The 25,747-nt window shown below is 44.9% G+C and overlaps 2 protein-coding genes across 9 annotated transcripts in view; both read right to left on the bottom strand.

Annotated features, from left to right (window-relative positions):
- Window positions 1-15,036, bottom strand: part of birc6 (baculoviral IAP repeat containing 6) — an 85,732-nt gene extending 70,696 nt beyond the window's left edge. For all 8 annotated transcript variants that reach the window (XM_068728197.1, XM_068728215.1, XM_068728224.1 and 5 more), the window contains exons 1-10: window positions 14,629-15,036; window positions 11,866-12,047; window positions 10,601-10,738; window positions 7,185-7,378; window positions 6,007-6,118; window positions 4,693-4,775; window positions 4,386-4,611; window positions 4,096-4,265; window positions 2,449-2,507; window positions 583-2,274 (exon numbers count right to left, since the gene is read on the bottom strand). In XM_068728197.1, coding sequence (XP_068584298.1) covers window positions 583-2,274; window positions 2,449-2,507; window positions 4,096-4,265; window positions 4,386-4,611; window positions 4,693-4,775; window positions 6,007-6,118; window positions 7,185-7,378; window positions 10,601-10,738; window positions 11,866-12,047; window positions 14,629-14,839 — 3,067 coding nt within the window. In that variant the 5' untranslated portion in view covers window positions 14,840-15,036. The remainder of the gene's footprint in view (window positions 1-582; window positions 2,275-2,448; window positions 2,508-4,095; window positions 4,266-4,385; window positions 4,612-4,692; window positions 4,776-6,006; window positions 6,119-7,184; window positions 7,379-10,600; window positions 10,739-11,865; window positions 12,048-14,628) is intronic.
- Window positions 15,037-20,024: 4,988 nt separating this feature from the next.
- yipf4 (Yip1 domain family, member 4) lies at window positions 20,025-25,172 on the bottom strand. The gene is made up of 6 exons (XM_068728185.1): window positions 24,932-25,172; window positions 23,611-23,767; window positions 22,781-22,952; window positions 22,337-22,414; window positions 22,123-22,236; window positions 20,025-20,744 (listed from the first exon to the last, which is right to left on the bottom strand). The coding sequence occupies exons 1-6, from the start codon at window positions 24,987-24,989 to the stop codon at window positions 20,607-20,609; spliced, it is 717 nt and encodes a 238-aa protein (XP_068584286.1). The 5' UTR covers window positions 24,990-25,172; the 3' UTR covers window positions 20,025-20,606.
- Window positions 25,173-25,747: the final 575 nt, after the last annotated feature.

Here is a 25,747-nt window from a genome sequence, read left to right as displayed (position 1 = left end):
GTGATAGTTTATATATCCCATAAAAAGATAATTGACTTTGCTTTAGTATTGTGTGTCAAAGTCTGACATATCTTCTTCCTCCGTTGTCCTCCTCAAACTATTAAGAACAAACCAAAGAGCCACAGCGTCACACTGGCTGACATGTTCCTTCATTACTCGAGCTTATTAGTTTATTATTATTACGTCCTCCTGCCCCAAATACTCACTGGAGCACTAGATTATGGATTATTGATTATATACATTATCTGATGCTGAAAATAAGTTACATTTGCCAGAAACTACAACAATGATCTGTTTTAAGCGCCACGGAAAGGCCAAAACGGACAGATTATTGACAATAAGAGAAACATAATGTAACACCAGCCCTATCAATTACATGAATCTTGAACATGGAGACAAAGTGTGTCAAAGGAAATGCCTTATTTGAAAACCTGTGAGTTTAAAACAATCTCTTGCTCTCACACACACACACACACACACACACACACACACCTCAAAGAAATAAATGATATATATTTAAATGTTGAAGCCAGCCTATCCATCCCATAATAAAAGCACTGCTGTCAGGAAGGAAACACTCACCTTTGGTACAGGCACAAAGGCGATCAGTCCCAGAGCAATAGGTAACTGAGACAAAGGGGTCAGTCTCCTCTGCTGAGCCTTCCTTCTTAGGCGGCTCGACCTTGGCCAAGACCTCCAGCGTGGACAGGTCCAGTATCATAATGTACCCAGCCCGCGTGGTCACCACCAGGTGGCCCAGGCCTGCCACCTCTAACCGCTTGCCCTCTTTGTGGCCCAAGGCTGAGGAGGACGGACTGGTGACAGTAGCGCTGCTGCTGCTGGTTGTGGCTGCTCCACATGCAGTCCCATTCCCAGAGCCAGCCGGGGCCATTCCAAACCCAGATGAGGCCTTTTTAGACCCAGAGGGGTGCGCCTCCTCAGGAGCCTCTTCACTGTCATCCTCCCTGCCATCAAGCACATCTGGAGGAAGCAATATAAGAGAGGTGATGGCATCACAAGGGTCCCAGATCTGCTGCACCTTGACAGGTTCCTCGTCCAAGGTGACAATGCGGGTGGAGTAGTTGAGTTTGTAGAGTGCAAGATAGCCTCCACTCCCACCACTTGGGGACCTCTGCTGCTGCTGCTGCTGCTGCTGCTGCTGCTGCTGCTGCTGCTGCTGGTCTCCTGGGGGCAGAATGAGGGGTGTCTGAGGCGGTGACCCCCCTGAGTGGTGGCCTTCCACCCCATTGGCCACTGAGTGAAGGGGGTCTCCTTTGCGCTGGCTGCAGAGGGCAGAGTGCAGGCGGTTGAGATTGTTGAGAGCCTCCACCTGGTTTGTAGCGCTCAGAGATTCAGCGCTACACGGCTGCAGGCCGACCAGAAGGTGCACACCGTCCCAGCAGGGCGTGATGGAGTCCACGTAAAGATTCTCCTCTTCCAGCTGTTTCGGCAGCCTCAAGCACTGCACCAGAGCTCCTGGTCGAGGCGGGGTGGAAGCAGTGGCTGCAGCCAGCGTGCTCCATTTGTCCGTGTGGCCGTCTAACCCTGCCAGATTAGTTGCTGCATCAGCAAACTGCTGAATGTAAGTGATGGGAGGATCCTGAAGAAGAAGCTGCTCGTGCGTGTCGAACTCCATCTCTATAATCTGTGGCACAGTGAAGCCCTCCTCGTGGAGCCCCTTGCTCATCAGGTTGTTCATTTGAGCAAACACCTGCCCTGAGGACTTGTCATCCACCTCTCTGATGCTGTACAGCAGCAGCACGGGTATAGTCCTGCGAACAGCCGGCAGAGAAGAGGGGCTTGGTGGTTGGGAACCTAGTAGGTTAGAGAAGACCTGCTCCTGGGCTGCAGTCTGGGGGTTGCAGGTCTCTATCTCCATGGGGCCCTGGTCCTGTAGAGGTCCAGGATTCAGGAAGGGCTCAGGCCCCTGAGTCCTTAGGGGACCATCTGTGGTCCTGCGTGTTTTAGCTGGGGTTGTGGGTGGGGGTCCAGCCATGGGGGTGCCTGATGCTGAGCGGTAGCTGAGCAGGCCTCCGGCCAGCAGACAGGGGAAGGGAATGTTGTGAAGGTCGGGGACCTTATCCTTTGCTTTGGCCTGGCTGTGGGCCTTGGCTTGGTTTAGTGAGGGGTTGGCACCCAATTCCTCCAGGTCCTTGACCGTGTCCTCCAGCACACTGGCCACCACCTCCCACTGGAGCTTCTCTGGCTGCTGGAGAACACTCAGCGACGTCACCCCTAGGCTCACGTCCATGCTTTCCCACCGGGACTGCTGGCCTGGAACAGAGGCAAGAGAAGAGGGCTGAGGTTTGTCCTGTCTAGACCCTAACACACCAATGAAGCATGGGAAATATGTCAGTGAGGCCTAACATAAAGAGATGGATCGACATTTAGATAGGATTCATCCAAACAGCAGCAGCCCTTAGAAAGGACACATTTAAGTCTTCATACCTGTTACTGACTCTGATCGGGAATGCTCATCACTGTCTGAGTCCTCCAACTGGTCATCACTGGAAAAGAAGAAGTGGTTAGAAAAAAAACACATGATGGAACACAAACTGAGAACTGTGACTCTCACACACACACACACACACACACACACACACACACACACACACACACACACACACACACACACACACACACACACACACACACACACACACACACACACACACACACACACACACACACACACACGACTGACTGACTGAGTGGCTGTGTTACAGTTTGTGGCCACTCTCCTTCCACTCATCCACTCTTTTGTTCTTTTATTTATTATAAATGTTGTTTCAGAGATCATGCTGTGGAGAAGTTTCTCACTAACAGCTTGAAGCAACAAGGAAATCAAAATGATACATTTCTAACTGAACAGGCGATAAATAACTTGCTGAATTGTCCCCCTTGATGTGAGGTCACATTCAGCTAGTCGAGTTGACAGAACAGTTACAATCTATGGCCTCTGTAGCTTTGAACAACGCAACGACAGAAACCTGTACCTTTACTGGTACTGACCAAGAAATAGTCTGGCACATAACATAACCCCCAGTAACAATGTTTTTGTCTAATCTCTGTAAACAGATTTATATGCAGAGCAAGAGCTGGGACGCGTTGAGCCCGCTGACCATCGTCTGGAGAGAATTTAGATTTCCATCGGTATAAAATTAGCTTGTGAACTGGAAACTTGTGAAATGATCCAGTAGGACGCGCCGTCTCTCAACTGCAGCTACAGTCTCACATCTGAAGTTGCTAAACGGACTGTAAACAATAAGAAGCTCACAGAAAAGGAGGTCTTGGCCCGGATGTCTGCTGGTTACACCAGAACCCCAGAAATATAGCTCCCCGTCATCAAATATAGCTCCTCGTCATCAAATATAGCTCCTCGTCATCAAATATAGCTCCCCGTCATCTGGCCGGTGGGTTCAGAGCTTGAAGGCCAACTAAGTGTGAACACATACTCCGGCAAGAAATCTTCTTTCTTTGCACACGCAGAGTACATTCCTGACATGTGCGCACCAGCCCAAGAGGAGGGGCATGCAGGAAAAAGACATTTGAGTTTAGACACATCGACGTTTCTGTCAGAGATGAAAGTAACCGGATACATTTACTCCTGTTCTGTACTGAAGTACACTGCTGAGGTACTTAACAAAAAGTGTAACTTTATTCATGTATTGTTCTCGTATTTCTCTGCAGCAATTACTCATTCACGTTTCAGAGCGTTTGGAATCTCATGCTGAAAGGTCTCGGAGGACTATCATCTGGCATGGGTGCGCTCGCTGAAGTTCACTCTCAGCTATTTCCTCTTCTGCAGCTAGGTGCCCGAAAGATTTCGTCAGCTGCTCCAATTAGCCGCAGGTTGAGTCGTCTGTCCCAGGTCAATGCGTCTTGCACTGCTCCATCGCACCGTTTAGGTCTTTGTAGCAATCTCTCTATCTCTCTATCAGACCTTCTGCTCGCTCCAGCCTTTCAAATACAGCAGCGACGAGGAAACGTCCTTCTCTGCTGTACGCCATGGTGACATGTTTCCATAGCAGCCTCAAGGATTTGTTGTGTGTGTAAATACTTAAATCAATCAGTGTGTGTGTGTGTGTGTCTCACCTGTCTCCCTCTAGCTTGGGCAGGTCAGAGCAGGAGGATGACTCCTCGAGCCAGGCCAGAGTTGGTCTCCGAGACTCGGTCAGCTCATGGTGGCTCTGCTCACCACCGCACAGAATCAGCTGCCTCAGGATGGCCGGGTCGTACGGATTGATGTCAAACTTCAAGTGCACCTGTTCAGCACACAATCACACACTCTAGACTCTGGGTTCAACACTAACACCAACACCTGTGAAGGTGAAACACAAAACATGATGATGCAGTCTCGTGTAATCACAGTTAGATGCTCTGACCTTCATCATTTTGGAGACATCCCAGATACAGATCTTGCCCCTCTTGGTGGCAGCAGCCAGAAACTGCGGGCAGCTGCCGAAGCCATAGCAGGCGATCTTGTCCGAACTGTCGGGGCTGTTGGGAAATTGGGCGGGGCTGGTGGCCAGTGTAACCGACAGCGGCACGTTCTGCGTGTGCTCGCCCTTCACAAAGGGACAGTTGGGAGAATGTCGCTCGTGTTCGGACCTGGGGGCAGTGGAGAAGTGTTGGTCGTCAATGACACGTCATCGTAGATGAATGAATGCGTATTCAATGATCTCTACTCACCAGGGCTCGTCTGTAGGTTCCCAACAGACCAGACACACACTGCAGGTGAAACACATGGCTCTGTCGTCCCCTGTTGAGGCAGGCTGTGGATAGACGGGGTACACGATGTGGATTAGTAGTGATCTGTCTATTTGTTTCACGTCTGCACACTGAGAACAGTCTCTCATCATTGGCTGGGTCTACGCTGCATTTTTCTCGCCATTGAACGGTTTCTGGAGAACAAAATGGATGAGCTGCAACGACAGGTAATCACTCATAAAAATAATGTATTAATTAATGCAGCATCATGATTTTTGAGGAAACATCGCCCAACAGTGATGTTCCCGATAGCACACCTGAGCTAACGTGGAGCTACATCCTCCAGGCCGATGGAGCAGGTCTCTCCAGTTAGACCAGAGGTGGGCTACAAAGCTTGGTGCATGGACACCACTAACACCAGTTACTGCTAACTGACAATACCTCATGGTTAAGTGTGGACCTTTCTGTCTTCTCAGAGAGTTCACATCGACTGTTGTGACTGGAGCACACACACCTTCAAGTGCTCCACCCCTGGATATAACTTTCTGGGTGTCCATATCTCCACGAATCAACACTTTGACCCCGTTCAAAAAGGCACACCAGCATCTGAAGAAGGTCCATCCGTGTCCTCCGATTCTGGTGAACCTCTACCGAGGCCACTGGACCGGAAAGCACTGCAGAGGGTGGTGAAACCTGGCCAACGCACCAGCGGTTCTACACTCCCTGCCTTCCTGGTGAGGCTGTCCAGCACAAGCGATGGCTGCCAAGCGTTTGCCCTCCTCCCCTCTGGAGGCTCTACAGGACTCTGTTAAAGGACCGGCAGCTGTTACCTTGTTAACTCTGCATCACAGCGACACGGTTCATACTGTTGATACAGTATAGATTTTAATGTAGGATTAATTACCCCCTAACCTTTTATATTACCCCATTTTTGTACTTTTCGTTAGATGCTGAACTGCATTTGGTTGTTTCAGTACTCGTACTCGGTGCAATGACTTCATCATGTTGCTGATGGAGACATTAACATGTATTGTTCCTTTGCACAGACACTGATGCTTTCTATAGCTTCAGGTTGTTGGCATGACACCAAAGCACACAAGTTTTAACAAGAGCAGTCTCCATGGTTTCATTCGGTTAAACGCAGCCATGCTTCTTCCTCTAGCTGAATAGTGTTCCAGTGAGCTGAAACACCAACAGGCTCTCCTGTGCAGACAAACAGCCCTTTGACAGCATGCAAAGAACATGACTGTATGAATGAGAGTGAACAGATATGCACCGAGTTCTCTCACGACCTACCTGGTGGTAAAATCCTGCTTGAGCCATCGGATCGGGCTGAGCCCACCTGTACCCAGCATGTGGCCACGACGTAAACGTCTCCCTCCTGTTGGCCTCGCTGTACATCAAAGATCTGTCGACAGCAACACAGTTTACAGTCACGCCGGTGTGGACGACATGTGAAACCTTTGACGGACGCATAACTCCGTCATAGTCACTGCAAACGCTACTTAAAGGAAACACTAAATGTTCAGTCCTGACTGGCATGGATGGACTAACATGGAGGACAAACATCATGTTCTCCTGTTAATACTTAGCACACACAAAGAACTTACTGGGTCTCCTGTATGACTTCAACTTTGCCCTAGGGGTGGGTGATATGACTGGATGGTATATGAACGGTATTTTTAGGGTTTTTAAGGTATTACAAGATTAAAAGGGTTACTCAAATCAAAACATGATTCTACAAATGTTCACTCTATTGGGGAAATTATATATATATATATATATATATATATATATATATGAACATGATTCTACAAATGTTCACTCTATTGGGGAAATTATATATATATATATATATATATATATATATATATATATATATATATATATATATATATATATATATATATATATATATATATATATATATATATATATACGTGTGTGTGTGTGTGTGTGTGTGTGTCAGGAATAGATTGGAATGGAGGAGCATTTAAAATGTTTTAGTGTTACATTGATATAACATTGTTTAACAATGGTATAATCAAAGCTGCAGTTTATTCATTTAGTGACATATTGACAAAGTGGTGCAGGCACAAATTGGTAGTCAATGCACTTAAACTATTACATTCAGAGTAAACATGTGCTGCATGAACTTCTTTAATGGAGTGAACCAGAGGTTTTGGGGGCAGCTAGTAAGAAATCCAGCCTTGCTGATTGGAACACTTCTATGAGCTGCATGAGTAATGAGTTTGCAACAACAAACTAGGTGTTATCTCTTCATGTGCATCCACTGCAGGAAAACAAATGACGCTATGAGGAGAGACGAGTGGGGAGAAAGACAAACCAACTGCATGGCTGGTGCAGAACTGATGGTCTCCTCTGTGGTCTTGCAGGTAAACCTACACGTGTCACGTTGATGCTTAAAAACCACCGACTCCCCGAAGAGGTGCACCTGTTCCCCGCTTGCTCACCTATCTACAGAGCGCCCGGGGCCCACCCCAAGCTCAGGCCTGGCGCTCGACAAGAGGTAGGAGAGCCTGTCCATGATGGATGAGGCCACAGACAAGGCAGCTACGTTCTGGTTTATCTTCTTCAGCTCATTGACGATGGCCCCGGCCACCAGCTTCAGCATGTGGTGGGGAAGGTGGAAGGTCACGGTCGCCCACTGAAAGAATGAAGGAGGTCACAGAGAGTGGAGAGGTGTGTTTTAGGACAACAAAAGAAAGAGTAGAGCAGACGAAAAACGGTCAATGTTCTAAAGCAGACGCTGGTACAAGTTCATTTCAATACATGACGACAAGTCAGTGCTCTCATTACGCAGTAATGTAGCTGCAAGAAGGAACCGTCTGCAGCAGAAAATCAGGTCAAGAAGACAAAATTATAAGATGAACCATGTTAACTTGGTCACCCCAAAGTAAGAAACATAACATTATTTTGACAAATTTCAGGTTTATCCACTGGAAAGCTCAGTTTGGGTGTGATTGTTGCTTAGTGGGGCGGGGAGCTAAAGGGGACAGAAGATGATGCATTGAGATTCATTTTGTTTTAGTTCATTTAGAGCTGCTATGTAAGTTATAGCCCCAATTAAAGTCTAACCGTTCTGGAGTAACAGCTGAGTACATCTGGTGCAGTGGAGTAAACTAAAATGTTGTATTCATTCGGTTATTTTGACAAAAACAAGGCTACACAGTCGGCATGGGTGATAACAAGAATATCTCAGAAAATAATGAAAAGATCTTTTTCATATTTTAGAGTTCAGTGTTGGGTCAGGATGAGCTCTGAGATCCTCTCACCGCAGTGCGTTCTGCTGCTGATAGTCCACTAAAGAGAATTGATCACGGGTGGCGTCCGTCTCTCAGACGGATAAAGAAATGAAAAGTGCTAAAATGGGTCAAATATACCGGGCTGGCCCGTCCAAGTCTGTACGAGTGAAACACTGCCTTTGTTTCTAATCGCTTTTACATTTATATTGAATTACACTTAATTTTTTCACAAAACAAACGAACTAAACTGAAGCGTTCTTCTCATTGAGTCGGTAGACGTCTAGCCTCTAAAAGAGTCTTATTCATGTGAAAGGTCGTATCAAAGGTCGTGTCGTACATTTGTATCATTGAATTTGTGCTCATACAAAGACAGTGTAATGAGTTTATGAAGATGTTTTCGTGGCACAAAAGGGGAATAAATAACAAAGTACAGAACATCATCAGCATCAGTATCAGCTATCAGCAAACTTATTATTAAAATGAGTTTCGGCCCAGTTTTCAATGTTCAAAAAAGCATGATCAGTGCATCACTGAAAGCTATATTTGCTCTCTTTATTCTTTTGTACTGGTCCGATCTGATCCGTGACTCAAAACCGTGAGTTTTATGATCTGATGCACCTCTAGTGTCCTCCGACAGTTTTACTGCCTTCTTTTCTTTTCTCACTCACACTCACACTCTCACTCTCACTCTCACTCACACACACACACACACACACACACACACACACACACTATTGTGAACACGATCTAGTCCATCTTGTGGGTTTGAATTGGTTCTAGACATAAACACTGTAGCGGTGACATAAAGATGAAGTTAACATCGATAATGTCGACTTGAGTCACGGTTCTTGAGTCACGGTTCGGATTATTTTTCGGATCAGCAGAGAAAAGGGGAGGAGTCAAATGTAACTTTGCTTTCCATTTACTAATTAAAGAAGTTCAAGAAGACTTAAAGAAAGAACTTTGGGCTTTAGTCTTACATGAAAACAAACCTATTGAAGATGTCCAATTTAAAACAAAATGAAATAAATAAATCAAAATAAAACACTGAAGAATCCTCAGCTCTGTTGAGTTTAAGTCTAACATGAGGTGTGTTGATGACCTCGTCCTTTGATCAGTACTGAAAGAAAGAAACAGCCAGTGAGCAGCTTCACTGTTTACACTGAACTGTGAGGAAACAAGTTAGCTCTATGTTTACTTCCTGTCAGGTGATGTCATTCAGATACACAATCATGTTTACACTAAATAATGTTTACATTACTGTGAAATGGTCTACAACTTTAAAATGTTTTCATAAAGATGAGAATACCTCCATGGTCTGTGGAGAGGGTAGACCTGTCTGTGGTGACGGAGATATTACTACTGGACCTCTAGCTTCACTCTGTCAGCACCTGCTCCAGGTGTGTGTGTGTGTGTGTGTGTGTGTGTGTGTGTGTGTGTGTGTGTGTGTGTGTGTGTGTGTGTGTGTGTGTGTGTGTGTGTGTGGACTATGAATCTCTCACTCCACCGTAATGAAGTGAGCGGTCAGTCTGTTCCTTTGCACAGAGGGACGATCTTCTTACTGAAGGGGTGCCTGAGTGGATTTGGTAGCGTGGCTCAAGCACAACGGAGTGCTGACAGACCGGGGTGATGGCGCTTCACACTGTGTGGACATGTCCGATGTATTGCCGTATGTCTTTCACTTTAAACAACGCCTACACACCCTGACGCTTTTGTCCACCACAGTGAAGACTAAATGATCCAAACTTGAGACTTAAAAGACGCCGGCGGCTTCTGAAGCTCCTCCTCTCACCGTGACTTTCACCATTAAATGCTTTAAACACGCTCCGTTCACGTGAACACACTGCTGCTTCATGTCTGTTCACTGAAGCTCTGCATTGATAGTCAGGGACTGTTACTTGAAAAGGAACAGCAGCACAACGTTATTACACACTATGATGATTAAACTGTAAAAGAGTAAAATACTCAATCGATCCGCGGTTCACAAGTGATCTGAACCGGGAGGGGTGATCCGAACCGATCCCAGATGGATTCTGATCACCAGCTACTAGCCATTAATCGAGGTAAGACTCTGATAGGAAAGGACACAGGGTGACACGTTCCCTGTTCTGTGCTTGATTTGAAATTGAGATGTTGAAATGTTATAATCTATAAAGTATTGGTCGGAGGATTATCTAAATAAAGACTCACCTTATCAATATTTAAATAAATATATAATGCGACAGGATGAGTAGAAGAATCCTTATAAGCCTTGAGGCTACTGCGCTGGATTATACAAGTGTTCATGTTATTGTGTCCACCACTAGGACCCTAACCTACAATGCTGCTCTTATTTTGCCCAAATGCGGTCAGAAGTAACAGCACTGATGGGGAACACAAAAAACAAAGGCATAGTATAATCCGGTAGTCTGGATGAGCCCGCGGTGGGGAAACCTGCTGCTCTCACATGATCATGTCATGTGACATCCACACCCTGAAACACTGCTCTCCACTTCCAAGGGTCACTAATAGCTAGATTTAAAAAGAATCCTAATATGTTGACAGGAGGACAACAAGGTGAGCGTACATTAATGCAGGATGTAACAGTAAAGGGTTAGGGCTACATGAAGGGTTGTCAGACTAACCTTGGCCACTTTGTGATTGGCTGCCGTCTCGTGCGAGGTGTTCTTCAGACCTTCTTTGAGCTGGGTGATGAAGAGTTCATAGCCCTCTGTGTTAGACACATCAATCTTCTCCTGACAGGCTGACAGCATCTGCTGGGCCTAAAAACACACACAAACATATTAGTCATAGTTCTCACTGCCTGGGTCAGCTTTGGGACTGCCTTCATCACAGATGATGCATGATAATAACGGGACTTTACATCACTGCCTGTAGTCAGCAACAACTGAACTAACTAGAGACTTCAGTATACAGTGAAACACAGCCTGTACACTTCACAACCACACTTTATTGATGGTTACAATATATCCTCCTGCTTTTCCTGTAAATAAACATGGGTATGTCCACGTTCAATATTGCTACATTCAAAGCCCTCGTTCTTTGCAAATGAAAACAGTGTGTGTGTGTGTGTGTGTGTGTGTGTGTGTGTGTGTGTGTGCGTGTGTGCGTGTGTGCGTGTGTGTGTGTGATGTGTGTTGAATGTCTGTCACTGCAGTGAGCTTTAGTTTCAGGAAAGTGTGCTAAAATCAAACTGAACAACTGGTTCAAGTCAAACCACTGAAGGTAAATGAACTCTCATTTCATCAAAAGCGATTGAGCTGCCAGCTGAAGAGTGAGCGATGAAAGCAGATGAGATGTCCGGTGATTCCCAAAGGACTTTTTGCAGCAGCGGTGCTGGACTGTGCGAGTTTCTTTCCTCGATGCCAGGAGATATTTAGCGAGTCCACCGACACGAGCAGGGCTTTAGTTACTTACAAACCAAATCATGTCAAAGTGTTGAACATTGTTGATAAACCAGAAGCCTCATTGCATAAGTCACATCCTGCCTGGGAGCATTTTATCCTCTCTGGACTTCTGGGAAAAGAAAATTGGTTTTGTGTCCCTAATGTTAGTTAATTGCTGAGGCATCAAAAGTGATTAGCTGTTGCCACAGTACAAACAAGTTGCATTTAGCTCAAGTCATAACAGAAAGCATGAGCTCATAGAAGCCCACACCATCTAGGCATGGGCCTAACGTCACATTCATTAGTCAGACTTGAATTTCATCCAATATTTGCTCCTGACGTTTCTACCACTGGACCAGTAAAAGTAATGTGAGGGAGAAGTTGAACCTGCTGAACCTTTCATATACCCAGATTGAGCAGTTTATTCCATTGAACACCAGGCTTGGTGTAAACACAAACATCAGGGGACAACAAGCATCTTTGGAAGGAGCGTCCTCTCTTACCTCTGTGACCGGCAGCTCCAGCTGAACCATGTCCTCGGGCTTGGCCACCGGAGGCTGGAGAGCCGTGTCCAGGAGCAGGATGCCGTTCAAGTCCTTCCTGCATCCCACTGCATAGTCGTCCACAAAAAGCACCTTGTCCACTGCCGGAAAGTACTGACACCTGACACGACCGCCAGGTTTAGCTGCGACAGGAACAGAGGACAGCAGACAGCGTCAGGAGGTTTGAAGGAGAAAGTGACTACCTGAGAAACCTCACTTATTCAACATGCTTGGTCTACCATCTTGTGCCAAACATTTGTTCAGAGAAACAAGTCTGACTGGCCACCTTTTACACTCAGAGCATCAGCTGTTGCTCTACTGTCTGATTCCTGTCTCTTAACTTGCACAAAACACGCCCAGACACGAAAGCTACGGTCAGCTTTGGTTCTCCTACAACCTTAGTGACAGTAACTGGTCCCTGGACAGATGACGTTAACAGAAGAAGGATTTAATGAAGCAGATCTCTGTCTTCAAATTTACAAAAACATTGTTTTCACCTGGAGGCAACAGCAAAAAAAAAAATGTAGTAACACATTTGTTTTACAACACGTAGCCAAAGTATTGCATGTCTGCTACACTACAGTAACCTGTGCTCATCAATGTCTAGGACTGCAGCGATTCTATAAGGGAGGCTTTTAAAATAAAGTCTCTCTCTCTCTCTCTCTCTCTCTCACCATGAATAAGCTAATGTACACAGTATGACAACTGTCAATTTTAACACCATGATACCGCTACAGCCCTAAACAAATCTGGTTTCATGCTCTGTATTGGAACTATGTTAATTACATTGTCCATAAAAAATAAAATAAATTCCAATTAAAATATGACATAATTGATCCAGAGAAGGTTCACCTGGGCTTAACGTTCTATCATCATAATCGACAGACATCTGAGGGCGACAGACACAACAACAGCCCTGTTTTAAGAACCTGGGAGCTTCTGCTGAGATTAAAGTAAAGTGAAAGTAAAGTCAACAGAAGACCCAACAGTGATTTTTAAAGAAAAGTTGTGTATGGTGACTATTCCAACAATGTATAGCACTTTATAACTTTGTTTTGAAAATTGGTGTTTAATCTCATCTCATCTTCAACAGCATATCCGGGATCGGGTCGTGGGGGCAACAGCTCCAGCAGGTGGACCCCAAACTTCCCTTTCCCGGTCCACATCAGCCAGCTCTGACTGGGGGATCCCGAGGCGCTCCCAGGCCAGTTTGGAGATATAGTCCCTCCACCTGGTCCTGGGCCTCCCTCGGGGTCTCCTCCCAGCCGGTCGTGCCTGGAACACCTCCCTAGGGAGGCGCCCGGGTGGCATCCTCACCAGATGCCCTGAACCACCTCAACTGGCTCCTTTCCACTCAAAGGAGCAGCGTCTCTACTCCGAGTCCCTCACGGACGACCCAACTCCTCACCCTGTCTCTAAGGGAGACGCCCGCCACCCTCCTGAGGAAACACATTTTGGCCGCTTGTACCCGCTGTTTAAATAATGTGTATTATTATTATTATTATTACTACAAGTATTCCATCAAACAAAAATATGTTCATCTCCTAAAAGTCCTACTTTACCAAAAATGCTTCATTTTAAGGTCATCTGAAACACTCCTCACATGGGCTGCAGCCTGTCAAACACAATCACCTGTGCAAAATAGCAGATCTATAATAGTACAGTAATTATGCGTTTACTGACCTCATTAACAACAAACCTGAGTACTAGATAATGGGAGAGCTGTGGTCTTATTCCCATTTCAAGAATGACTCTATATTAAAGTAAACACTTGGAAATATAACTTTTGTTCACTGACACTGGCATCCATCTGCAGATTAGCACAATTTAAGATGTAAACAAATGCTATCGTCAAACCCCAGTCTGTCTGTAGGACACACGCTGTGATGATGTGTAAACAGAGCAGAGTTACCAGGTGAGTGTGGAGCGCTGCTCGGGAAACTAATAACCACGTCTTTGGGAACATAGTATGCGACGTCCTGTCAGTAATTACGTTATGACGGGACTTTGCGTGCAGACATGAAATACCACCACGACAGGGCTTATTTGACTGAATTAGCCCAGAGAGCCCAGCATGCATGTACGGCCTCTTTACACCAACTCTGCGGCACCGAGTCAGTTCACTTCCAGCATCACACCGATGCGTGTAAATGGTTGACAGTATATACACCATAGGCTGTAAGTTAAGCAGCTAACGTGCCGCTAGCTAGCTTAGTGGCTATCACCGTAATTCCCAGTTACACACTGCACAGCCTTTGGCTGGGTAACGGTAGGTGTGTTACTTTAGAAGCAAAATATATGAATTGTTATTCTAACGACGTATCGCGACTGACCACTGGAATGACAGAAACTGACAGAAAGATTGACCGGCTAACTAGCGCTACGCTAAGTTAACCAGCTAGCTAATAGCTTGGGTGGTAGAGGCATGTAGTAAACAGTGGCGAACACTAGCGTTCAAGAAGCACTCGTTTAAGTTGGACTACAAACAGATCGACGTCCGAAGACGGTGAACAAGCAGAACAGGCTGAACGAATCCCGTTTGCCAAATACTCTAACTAACGTTAGGCCCAAAGACAACTGCTTGGAACAGCTAGCGTTAGCCTGCTGAGGTTACAACTCAGCCTATGTCGCGTTTAGCGTTAGTGTCTGTTGACAACCAGCGGTCGGGTTCTCAAAACTGAAACTGTTGTTGTCAGGGCATGACAAGGGGCTCCGGTAGCTTACCGTGCAACGCCGAAGCCTGGAGAATGGCCCCCGAAGTGCCGTCAATCACTTTGATACTGCCGCGGCTAGTAACGGCCAAGATAGTGTTGAGGGCCGGGTGGTAGGAAAGGCTTCGCAGGCCCTCCTCGTCGCAACGCAGGCAACCGTCTCTCAGTACAATCCAGTCTGAAGGGGTGGACGAGCCGGAGCCCGGCGAGGCCGCGGCCGCCATCTTTCCTTATTTTTTTCCCTTCCCTTGCTTCTGGGGTTTGTAAGGATTAAATAATACACGTAATACTGCTAATTCTAAGAGACTAACTCCGAACTATCACTCCTCTGCCACTGCTGACTCCTTATGCGGCTTCTTCTCCTCCGCCCGTTACCGCAGCAGCGGCTATTCACCATCAGCGCTGAGCAACTCCAGGCTGAGCTCTCTGTCAGTGACACGATAGGTGAACGGAGCTAGCGTATCTTCCTGCCGCTTCTCGCGAGAACACCAAGTGCAAACGAGAACAAAGGGGTGGAATAAATAATTGACTATCAAAATAATGGCTCTGCAACAAAAACGTGAGTAACAAAGGTTACAATCTTTAGTCTACTGTGCACCGCAGTGGATACACCATTGACGCAGTCCAGCTGTATCCACCACACACTGCTACCTCAAGTATTACCACACAGTTGAGTCTGACGCCTTCATTTTAGAGCCTTAAATATGAAGCCTAATATATATATTTACTTGATTGATTTATAGTGTAAGATGTTCCCGTTTTATGTCCTGATACTACCATGTTTTCACCATTGCTTTATATATCTGTCACGTTTTGTATCTCAAAAAAAGATAAGCAGACACACACAAAAAATAATTTATCGGACAAATGATACAACAGCACTCAACAGACCTCAGATCCCATAACCCTTCACCTTCCCACCCACAGATACTCTTTGTCGGTAAAGTAGATGAAAATAAAGAATACATTAATAATCAAATGATATGTAAAAAGCAATAAAAAAGGAACAGTAACATCAATCATAGAACAATAAAATAAAAAGCGAGAAGAAAAGACGTGTTGCTGTTACGACAGGTGTATTGCTGACAGTTTTGCTGCACATTTCGGCAATATTTGCATCATCCAATATCATACTCAATATCTATTATGAATGTCTGCCTTACAACACGTTACAGCTGGCCCTGTGAAAGCGAATATAACTGTCTCTACCTTATTGTCGGGGTGTTTCATCCTCCCATTTAAGAGGGAACAGTCATGCGGTGCAAAGGCAATAGCATGTAATTTATATTTTGGAAGATTTATTTAACACTTTTTGAATATGTTTGTTCAGAGGAGAGGGCCAGGCAGCACTATTACACTAGTACTGTACATTATAATGGTCAGGTGATCACAGTCATGAAAAGCATCCTTATAAGTATAAGTATAGGCCTTTTTCACAGTCCATTTGACTCGCAGTAAAAGTGCAGGTGTAGCATAATTAATAGCGCTAATAATGACTGTATTACTAGAATGGTTGCCTGGACAGAACTGAACCACAGTTGGTCAGTTGTTAGCTCCAGCTGTGCTTTTCCTGATATGACGAGTTGAAATGTCTCTCAAGGGTAAAGCTGCATTGTAGTAAATCACTTTTTGCTTGGCTGTTGGACAACCTTCTAAAAAATACATTTTAATGTGTATGTTGTTGCATGACTGCCTAACATATTTATGTTTTCCAAAGTATGACGGTAACGAACGGATTGATTTCATTTCTCTGGAAAAATCAAGTGTTCATTTAACCAACGGTGGAACCAAAAGGTGTACAGACAAAACGCACACAGGAAGCTGTGGGGCAGTGTTCACTTATCAGTGGTGCTCACTTTGACCTGGTGGATTATAGTCGGTCGTCTTGTTCAACAAGTTAAGGTACGACACGCGTCTCCCCTTGAGTCCTGATGTTAAAGGAGAACACAGGACGTGTCACATTTCGAGCTGATAGGTACGCTGTAGCCAGAAAAGCACAGCAAACGTACGTTTTACTTTAAAATGCAGTGGAACCATACCTAGCACTTTGAGTTACCCAAAAGGTCGCTCCACCACTTTTTGACATGTGGTGCCACTCATGAAACCAAGCTCTGTTGTGGAACCTTCCATCAGAACCCTTTTTCAGTCTCTCCTTCCCCTCACAGCACCCTGTACAGTGGCACTCAATGCTGAGCAGACAAACCTGCAGATCACAAGCATTTACAGCTGAATGATGGCACTAAAATATGTCAGTCTGGGTGATGACGACAGCGTTGTAGGTTGTTGGTGTCATCAGGAGCTTGCAGGTTTGTATCTCAACCGCACTGGCTGTCACTGGCATGCAGTGGTATCATTAACCAACCTACCAAAGTTCTTTTATATTAGCAGGGTGGCTCTAAGAATGGCAGTGCCATGTCTGTCCCCTGACTTTTCCTGTAATGTGTTTTTGTGAAATATCTCGTGTTCCAAGAAGAGCTCAGTAGATTCTCATGAAAGCCGGTTCAGATGTCCATGGTGCCCGACGTCTGCTGGACGGATTGGCACAGAATGTGGTACACACATTCACGGTTCCCAGACCATGTGTCCTAATGACTTTTCCTCTAGTGCCACCAACACGACGGCATGTGGCTTTGGGTGAAATGGCTGCCATTAACTGCACTTTAGACGTTTCATTTTCCTAGTTTGTAGGCTACATGTTGTCACTCAGCTTGGTAATCATTTTGAGCACATCGGGCAGATTTCAACAGTGGAACTGACCTTTTACTGTGAAGCGACTTTCTTATGTTGCATTACAGCAACTGCCTCAGAGATCAATGAAACCAGGAAGCAACAGCATTCAAGCCTGCACAGAGAGGCGTGTGCTGTTTCTGTTTGTCACTTTCACAAGAATGTCATCAAGCTCCTGAATCCCAAGAAGGCAACTGCAGCACCATGTGTGTATCACGCAGACGTGGTGTGATAAGATGGTATCGTCCTCCTGCCTGCTGAGACGGACAGATGGACTCAAGCCGAGTTGCCCCGTTGGACCAAAGAATGCTCTCGGACGTCCTGCTGCTATCAGAACCGCCAAGGTGAAGCAACACATCTTCTTTTGGTGGTGGGGTTGATGCCAGTTAAGAAGCATAAATCACAAGTAGGATCTCCCATCAAAACAGAATTTATATCAACTTGCTTTAAAACCTTGAACGGTGCATTCATTTCATTTCATTGTCTTGACTTGACCTGGTAAACACGATGGTCCTCCTCCATTCATCTGTGGTTCATCTCTGAATCCATTGTGCTCATTCATCACCGCATGTATCTCTTCATTTGTCTGTTGAGCAGGTATTAGTTGTGTTTGTGAAGTCAGCAGTTTAATAAACTTTACATCTATAAAGAACTGGATGATGTGGTTTGTGTGGATGAAGCAGAGCGGTCAGTGGTGTCAGACTGTAGTTACAGGAGTGTGTATGGCTGACCGTGTCTCTTTGCCCACATTATCTACCTTGAGAATTCCTGCAACATTTAAATGCAGAAGTGTAAATCATGCCGACGCAAATGTAAACAATGCATCCAAAGTTTTAGATGGGCAAAGTAAGTCTGTACCAGCTGACTGGATGGTGCTTTACCTGCACTTCATCAGTCCATTGAATGTCCTACGAGACTCAACAAGGAACTGGACACATGTCACGGTTCTGTTCCCAGAGCATACAGACCTTTAACTCTGCCTGGCCTTGGTACCACTGACCTTTAACTCTGTTTTGCTTGCTCCTGCATACCAACCAATTATTCAGAGAGAGGAGCACATTACTAAAACATCTCAGGTCTTATCAGAGCGTAACATTGTTTTGAATGTACTGCATGGCATGTCTTTGTTAGAACAAATAGGAGATTTGGTTTTATTCCAGAAGCCAATAGACTTGAGAAGAGCCACAGTAGAAGAACTGGTCACCGTGTGAATGGACTGATCAATGCACTTGCACTTTTGAACTTTTACATTCATTTTTGGTGTGTTGGATATTTGCATTTCTGCTTGCCTCAGACTGAACTGGATAACATGGTAACCCTTAATCTACACCGCATACTCATTTTAAGAGCAGTGTCCCCGCTCTGACATGACAAAGTTAAGTAGCCTTTGCTCAAAGCAGCACGCATACCAAATACAGGCATTTTGTTTGAGTGCGCTGTTGATGGACTTTTCTCCCACAATGCAATGCACAAAGGAACTGGAGGAGCCTAGAAAAGAAACATATTTTGGGTGGTGGTGGTGAGACAGTTCCAGAAAGAGCTTTCTCTCCGTGAAGTTAAACCGGCAGCTGGATTCTAAAGTAGCAGCATGACGGATGTCTGACGTCACGCATGAAGCATATTTTACTCACTGACACAACAGTATCATGAGTTAGCATTTAGCTGAAGGCACAGCGGAGGTACTGCAGGTTTCTTTTTTCAAACATGAATCTGTCCATTATTTGAATAGTTCAGTATTGTCTGCAAGATAACAGGTATGTTTATGCATATCAGTGGCACTAATAGACCATCACTCCTTTTAGTTTCCACATTTGTTTAAAATAAAAATGTCAGTTTGAATATCTTGTATGCATGACAATCATACAGTGTGTTTATGAATGTCAGTGTCACGACCTCCTACTCACTGTACCTTTAACATAAAAACATGAAGACATGAAGCTGTGTACTGTTTGAATAGCTTAGTATTGAATGCACAATAAAGAGGTGTGTTTATACATGGCACTAGGCCCAGTTTAATATAAAACACAATGTTATACAATATATATAGTCGGGGGTCCCTGCTCCGTCTCTCTATCAGTTTGGGGGTCCTTGGCCTGAAAAACGTTGAGGAGCCCTGGTCTAGAGTAAGAATGTGTTATAGGAACTGGGACACAGCTATTACTTTTATCTTAGAATTACAAACTAATGAGGTTTTGTGGGTGAATTCAACCTGTTGAGACCATCTACAGGCTGTTACAACATAAAGCTGCAGGGATGATGTATTCTTGTATGCCATCCTGGAAGTTAGCATCGCACTGGTTCCCTCAATAAAAAGCCAAACAAACCTTTATGATACTTACTCTTTTTGTTCTGAAGTTAATCTTCACCAATGAACACCACCGGTGTGTGTTTTTAAGAGTAAAAGCCAACGTCAGGCTATAAAGGAACTAGACGTCTCCATCCAGCCACCTCTTAAAAAACAAGGACAAAGACACTAAATTCAGTGCAGGGACACTCACCGACACATCATATGTGTTGATCCCTTACGCTTGTGTTAACCAGACCTTATTTCAGGCATCTAACAAACCCGACTTTGAGACAAAGTGCAAAAATGCTGACTCATTCCTGCAGCACTCTGTACACAGCACTGTAGCGGCTAGCTGTGTCTGCTTTATATAATGACAAAAAAGGACACACCAGATGTTTAAGTGCCAAATAACTATTCATTTACTGTAGCTGTTGATCCAATGATTATATTTCTGTATCAAACAGGACTCGAGGACGGGAGAACAAGGCACCACCTTCAGCAGACGATGGGTTGTATCCCTCCGAGCGCCCCGGTCCATAAATTAAGAAAACAAGCCTGTGAAAAACGGAAAGCATAGACGGACACTCATAGTACACAACAGTGAGGAACATTGAGCTCAACAATCTCTCTCTCTGTGGCGCCGTCTCTTCTGTTGAATTCTTCCACCACATATTTGGCACCGCATTCTTCAGTTGGATCAAGAGTAAAAAAAGAAACCATGACGTAAATATGCAACCCGGGTCTAATCCTGCTGTTTAACGAGAAGCCTGCAACCCGACGTTAAGCTGTAAAAGCATATGCATTTTATTGACCAAAGACACAACTATATACACTGTTATATATTCCTAACATCCCCACAGTCTACAATTTAATAGAGTTAAAAAAGAAATTAAAAAAATCCTGGTTCTGCAGTTTGACTCCCCCCTCCACGCCCCAGGGTCAGTGTCCATGAAAAGGTCCAGTTTCAACTCATCCAGTCACACACCAGTATATAATGACAGGAAGTAGATGTACAAAAGGAGGATGGGGTAGATGAGAAGGGGCTTCTTCGTTTTGAATTCATCTCCGACGAGCAGTGAAGCGGCGCTGTAAGCAGCCCAGAACACTCCGAACAGCTGAAAGACAGAATCATCCCATTTACTCATCAGTGTGTCCACCACTAACCCAAGCAGCACGGAGGACGGTGAGACACAGGACTTCAGACATGTTTGAAAACGTAGTAAAAAAGAAGGAACTGAAATACCACATTGACATATTCAGAACTTTTGCTATGACGCTTGAAATGTAGCTCAGGTGACTTCTCTCGATTGCTCTTTGAGACGTTTCTAACCCTTGAGTGGAGTCAGGACACACGGCCGTCTTTATAAGTCACAGCTATGAAGTGGAAGGAACCGCCTGCAGAGCTCAGAGGCAGGATTGTGCTGAGGCACCGGGCAGCAACCTCTGGGTCCGACAAGTGAAATCAAGTTCTGCATTCTCTCTAGTGTCCAGCAGGGGGCGACTCCTCTGGTTGTATAGAAGTCTAGTCTAAAATGACTCTACTTCTCTCTTGATTTATTCCCTCAGTAAACATTGTAAACATGAGTTTATGGTCTCAATCTCTAGTTTACAGTCTTCTTCAATACAGCATGATGTTCATTTAGTACATTATGCTCCATTTAGAGTCAAACAGACCATGAAGAGGGGATGATTTAGGGCAACGTAACAAATTGTGAATAAAGTGGAGTAATCATTTTGAATATACAGTATGTAATAACTAACCAATCCATGTGGACCCAGTGGAATACTTGCAACTGCAGTAAATAACTCAAACTTCAATTTATTCAGCAAAACTGTGTGAATAAAATGAAGATTTACAGCATATTATGTAATTATGTATATATAAAAAAAGAATAATCATCATAAATCTACAGTGAAAAACTAAGATATTTGATGCCCTTTCTGCCTTTTGACCTGTACCAAGATTTCACAGTAGTTGCTGCTCCACCATGTGCTTCTTTCTCCGGACGGCTGACGGTCAAACTCCACAGAGCGCGTTGTGTAGCTTTACCTAATACTTCCTCATCAGACGTCTCGATCCTGGGAGTAAAAGTGATCAAACTGGGCCTTTTCTGGAGTCAATGTGCATCGAGATGCTGCAGCTGTGTAAGATATCATCAAATGACTCTTCAGACAGCAGGGTCTGATTCTCCCTGCTGGCCACTGTAATCATCAGAGACGTCCACAATGAGCAGCTTCGCCCTAACCAACAATAAGACTGCTTAGTGACATCTTGTGGTAAGGTTGCCAATTGCGAGCAATTAAATCCTCCTCTTTAGGATTCTTTTACTACGAGGAGCAACTCTTATCAACACTCTAAATAAATGCTTTTAATAACACGTGTGGAATTTTAAAGTCAAATAAAAAATAACCATTTCTAGTTATCATGAATATCTATCAAAGTTATATAGTTCTACACAACATGGGAAGTAAGATGGAGATGCTTTCACTCACTTTGATTAGTGTGGCGACCACCTCGAACCCTCTGATCACGAGGAGCGGGGGGGCTATGACGATGAGAGGAAGAAGGGAATACCCGATCACTCCCAGAACCTGGCCGAAGGAAACCTGCTCAGGAGAACAACGGACTCCATGAGGACCAGTTTGAGTCGGGTCTGACTAAACTTCGACCGGCTGCAGAAGACGACCGGGTGTCAGCGGCACTTACCTCACCACCGAGAACACGAGCCAGCAGGAAGATCGTTAGAGACCCAAATATCCAGATGGTGATGATCCAAGACACGACCTGCGAGACAGAAGCACAGTTTAGAGTCCTTCTGAGAACCGACACCCACACCATACCGTCCACATGTGGTAAAGAACAGCGCCACAAACATGTCTTTACGTGAATTCTGAGGTCTTTAAAGTGAAGTTGTGGATTTCTGCCTTTAACTCAAGCATATAAACAGGCTGCTGCTAAATGTTGTTAACGACAGAGAGTGATGCAGAGTCCTGAGACACTTATGAGCCTTTTCAACATCAGGAACTACACAAACGTTGTGCGTGTCCATTATCACACACACACTGAGTTCCTGGAAATGCAACTTGTAACGAGGATGATGACCACATACGTAGTTATGACACAGTGGTGTTTATTGTGTTTACTGCTCACCCTAAACTGTCCATAGATGGAGATCATGGAGAAGAGCAGCACCACGGCCAGAGGGCCCCAGAAGTCCGGGTTGTCTCGGACCACCTGCCGGTTATAACCCAGTGACGGCATTGGCATCAGCACGCATCGAATCTTGTAATAGATGTCCTTCAGGTCGATGTCCAGCTCCTCCCTTCTCACACGGACAAGATGACATCATAATGACTGAGACGATGCAAAAGAACAACATAACAACAGCAACAAGTGGGACTTCATCAGCAGGGCTGACGGAGATCAGATCTGTCATTTATGTAACGTACTCAGTGATCCCTTTGTTAAAACAGGAATATCAAAGTAAAATGTGTTTGATTTAAATCTCTTGTGACAGTCAGAGTATTTCCTCAGCAGGACGTTTAGCGCGTGCAGAGATGTTATCTCTTTCAAACGTCTGAATCAACAACCAGCTCCAGCCTCCAGAGTCTGTGGAGGAACACAGAGACTCTTTATACAAGCCAGCAAACCGGCCTATCCTGATCACAGCCAGACCGGCTTTATATCAACGTACGCTGACTGGCTGTGTACTGGCTGTGTACTGGCTGTGTACTGGTTGTGTACTGGTTGTGTACTGGCTGTGTACTGGCTGTGTACTGGTTATAGGCCTGTAGGGTTAGAGCTGCTGTTATATATTTAGATGCCTTACAGGAGTAGGTGACAACCTGCATGAAGGAATGAGTTACTAAAACAAGTCAGAATGTTGCTTTTGATAACTCGTTGACCGATTACCCATCCCTACCCGTTGACACACACACACACACACACACACACACACACACACACACACACACACTCACAGAAGAGGCTTGTTCTCTTCACCGTCGTCGTCCTCCTCCACCTCCAGCAGCCAGCCGTAGCCTCGCTGCCTCAGGAAGGTGGTGGCGTACGGGTCTTTGCCGCTCTCGCTGCCCACGTTCAGCTTAATGTCGGGGGCACTGATGGTGCCGCTGAGCTCTGAGGGAAACACGTTGGTTTGCAGAGTTAACGTTTAGTCACAGGTGGGTGCAGAGCAGGAAACGCATACAAACAACAATTCACACATGGAGCTCAAGTTCTTTGAATCCATATTTCCACTTTATAATTTTATATCAGTACAGCGTAAACATCATAGAACATTGAAGTAGAAAAACATCAACCTAGAGCTGAAACCATTAACCAATCAACAGAAAATTAATCGTCAACTATTTGGACAATGTGCGTTTTTGTTCCTGTAAATTGAATATCTTTGGGTCTGGACTCTTAGCTGTCCAAAAAAAAGGCCAGGACGTCATCTTGGACTATTTTTTGGTGTTTTACAGACCGAGTGAACACATGATCAGTGAAGTAACTGACTTAGCCAACAACAGAAGGTTGGTTGAAGCTCTGCTGTGAACACAGACCAACAGGTTCAACATGTCTCCTCTGGCAGCATATCGTCTATATGTGCATAGTTCATATACTATACATGTGTCCAATGCACTGTTTAATATCTGAGGACATGTGCGCGCCTCACTCTCCAGCTTTAATAACATGCTCTTCACTTGACGCGTCATCTCATAATGTCAACGTACAGATTACAGTGAACGTGTTAGCCCCACTCTGAGTCTCTATTCTCAGTTCACAGTATTGTATTTTACGTTGCGTTTAGTTGGTTTTGGTGATTGTGTACAATCTGACCTTTTAACTGTACTCGTCTTAACTACACGGGGTGATGGGAAGGCTGCCATTGACCGGTGTTTACAAGTTGTGTGTGTGTACGCTGTGTGTGTTTTACGCTTCGTCGTTAAGTGAAGTTACTTGAACGGTAACGTTTGGTCTTAAGCGTCTTGTTTGGCCTCGTAACGTGGACAATAAGCACTAAAGAGTCCAGCTTCTCCAACGCTGATTGTTTGCTAGGTTCGCGGACGACACGTATCGGTACCGAACTAGCTAGCGAAGCTAACGATAGCTTGTCCATTTAAACAGGTGACGTTAAGAGATTTGGAATAGCACAATGTGGAGCCACGCGTAAGTACACGTTTTAGACTGATTGCATTAGCACTCGGCTGGTTGCTCTACTGTAACTCATCACGTAAACTGGTAAGAGGTTCGGCTCTTCCGAGGCCCGCTAGCTGTGGAGCTCTGCGGGCATTAGCTTACCTTCAGCCTCCGTCGAAGAGACGAACGTAAAGTCTCCGTTGGTGGGAGAGAACTGCATGGTTACGTTGGATTTACTGCCAGAAGCCTCGGGTACAGAGATGTGACATTTAAATGTACGGTCAGTGAAATACGCCGAGAAGCGTTAATAACGCTGTCATTGATCACAGCTCACCGGTGAAGTTAAACTATCGCATTTTGTTTTCGTTCAGTGTTCTGCGGTGGGAAGCAGGAAGAGCAGAGGAGGCTGGGAAATGAGACACGTTTTATGATGCGTTCACGTCCTGACATAAAGCTGGGACATGGCACTACAGAATCCAGTTCGACTGAGGAATATATTATCCTATTTATCGGCCAATGTATGTAAAAATGAAACCCACACATTTGGTGTCATAAGTCATTTGCTTCTAACATGTAAGCGTTTTCAGGTAACTATGTCATTTCTCTTGGGAGATTGTCAAAGAAGAAGAAGACATTTTAATAATTATAGATTATATAATAATGAAAGATGATTTTCAGATTATTGGTGTGCAGTGTGTGGGTCTGCAGCAAATACCTTTCTTTTGAAAAACATCAATAATTCAGGCTTTGAGAATATGTTCAAGTGCACAGCATAATATTATATTATTATTATTATTAACTGCTAATGTTTAAGTCTTGAGCGGAGACACTCTAAAATCTTACAGAAGTGTAAAGCACATCCTGTCTGGAGCTCATTGATGCCCACCCTGGACTCCTCAGGCAGGAGGTCTGCAGTTGACCCTCTTGGACTATCCTCCCGCCTGCATGCCCACCCTGCATTACCCCATAGTCACTCAG

The sequence above is a fragment of the Cebidichthys violaceus genome, unplaced genomic scaffold, assembly GCF_023349555.1.
Source record: "Cebidichthys violaceus isolate CVI_PGR_0920_01 unplaced genomic scaffold, fCebVio1.0.p SCAF_10, whole genome shotgun sequence".
Taxonomy (NCBI): Eukaryota; Metazoa; Chordata; class Actinopteri; order Perciformes; family Stichaeidae; genus Cebidichthys; species Cebidichthys violaceus.
Note: the sequence above shows the minus strand (reverse complement) of the source record. Positions and strands in the feature narration are given on the sequence as shown.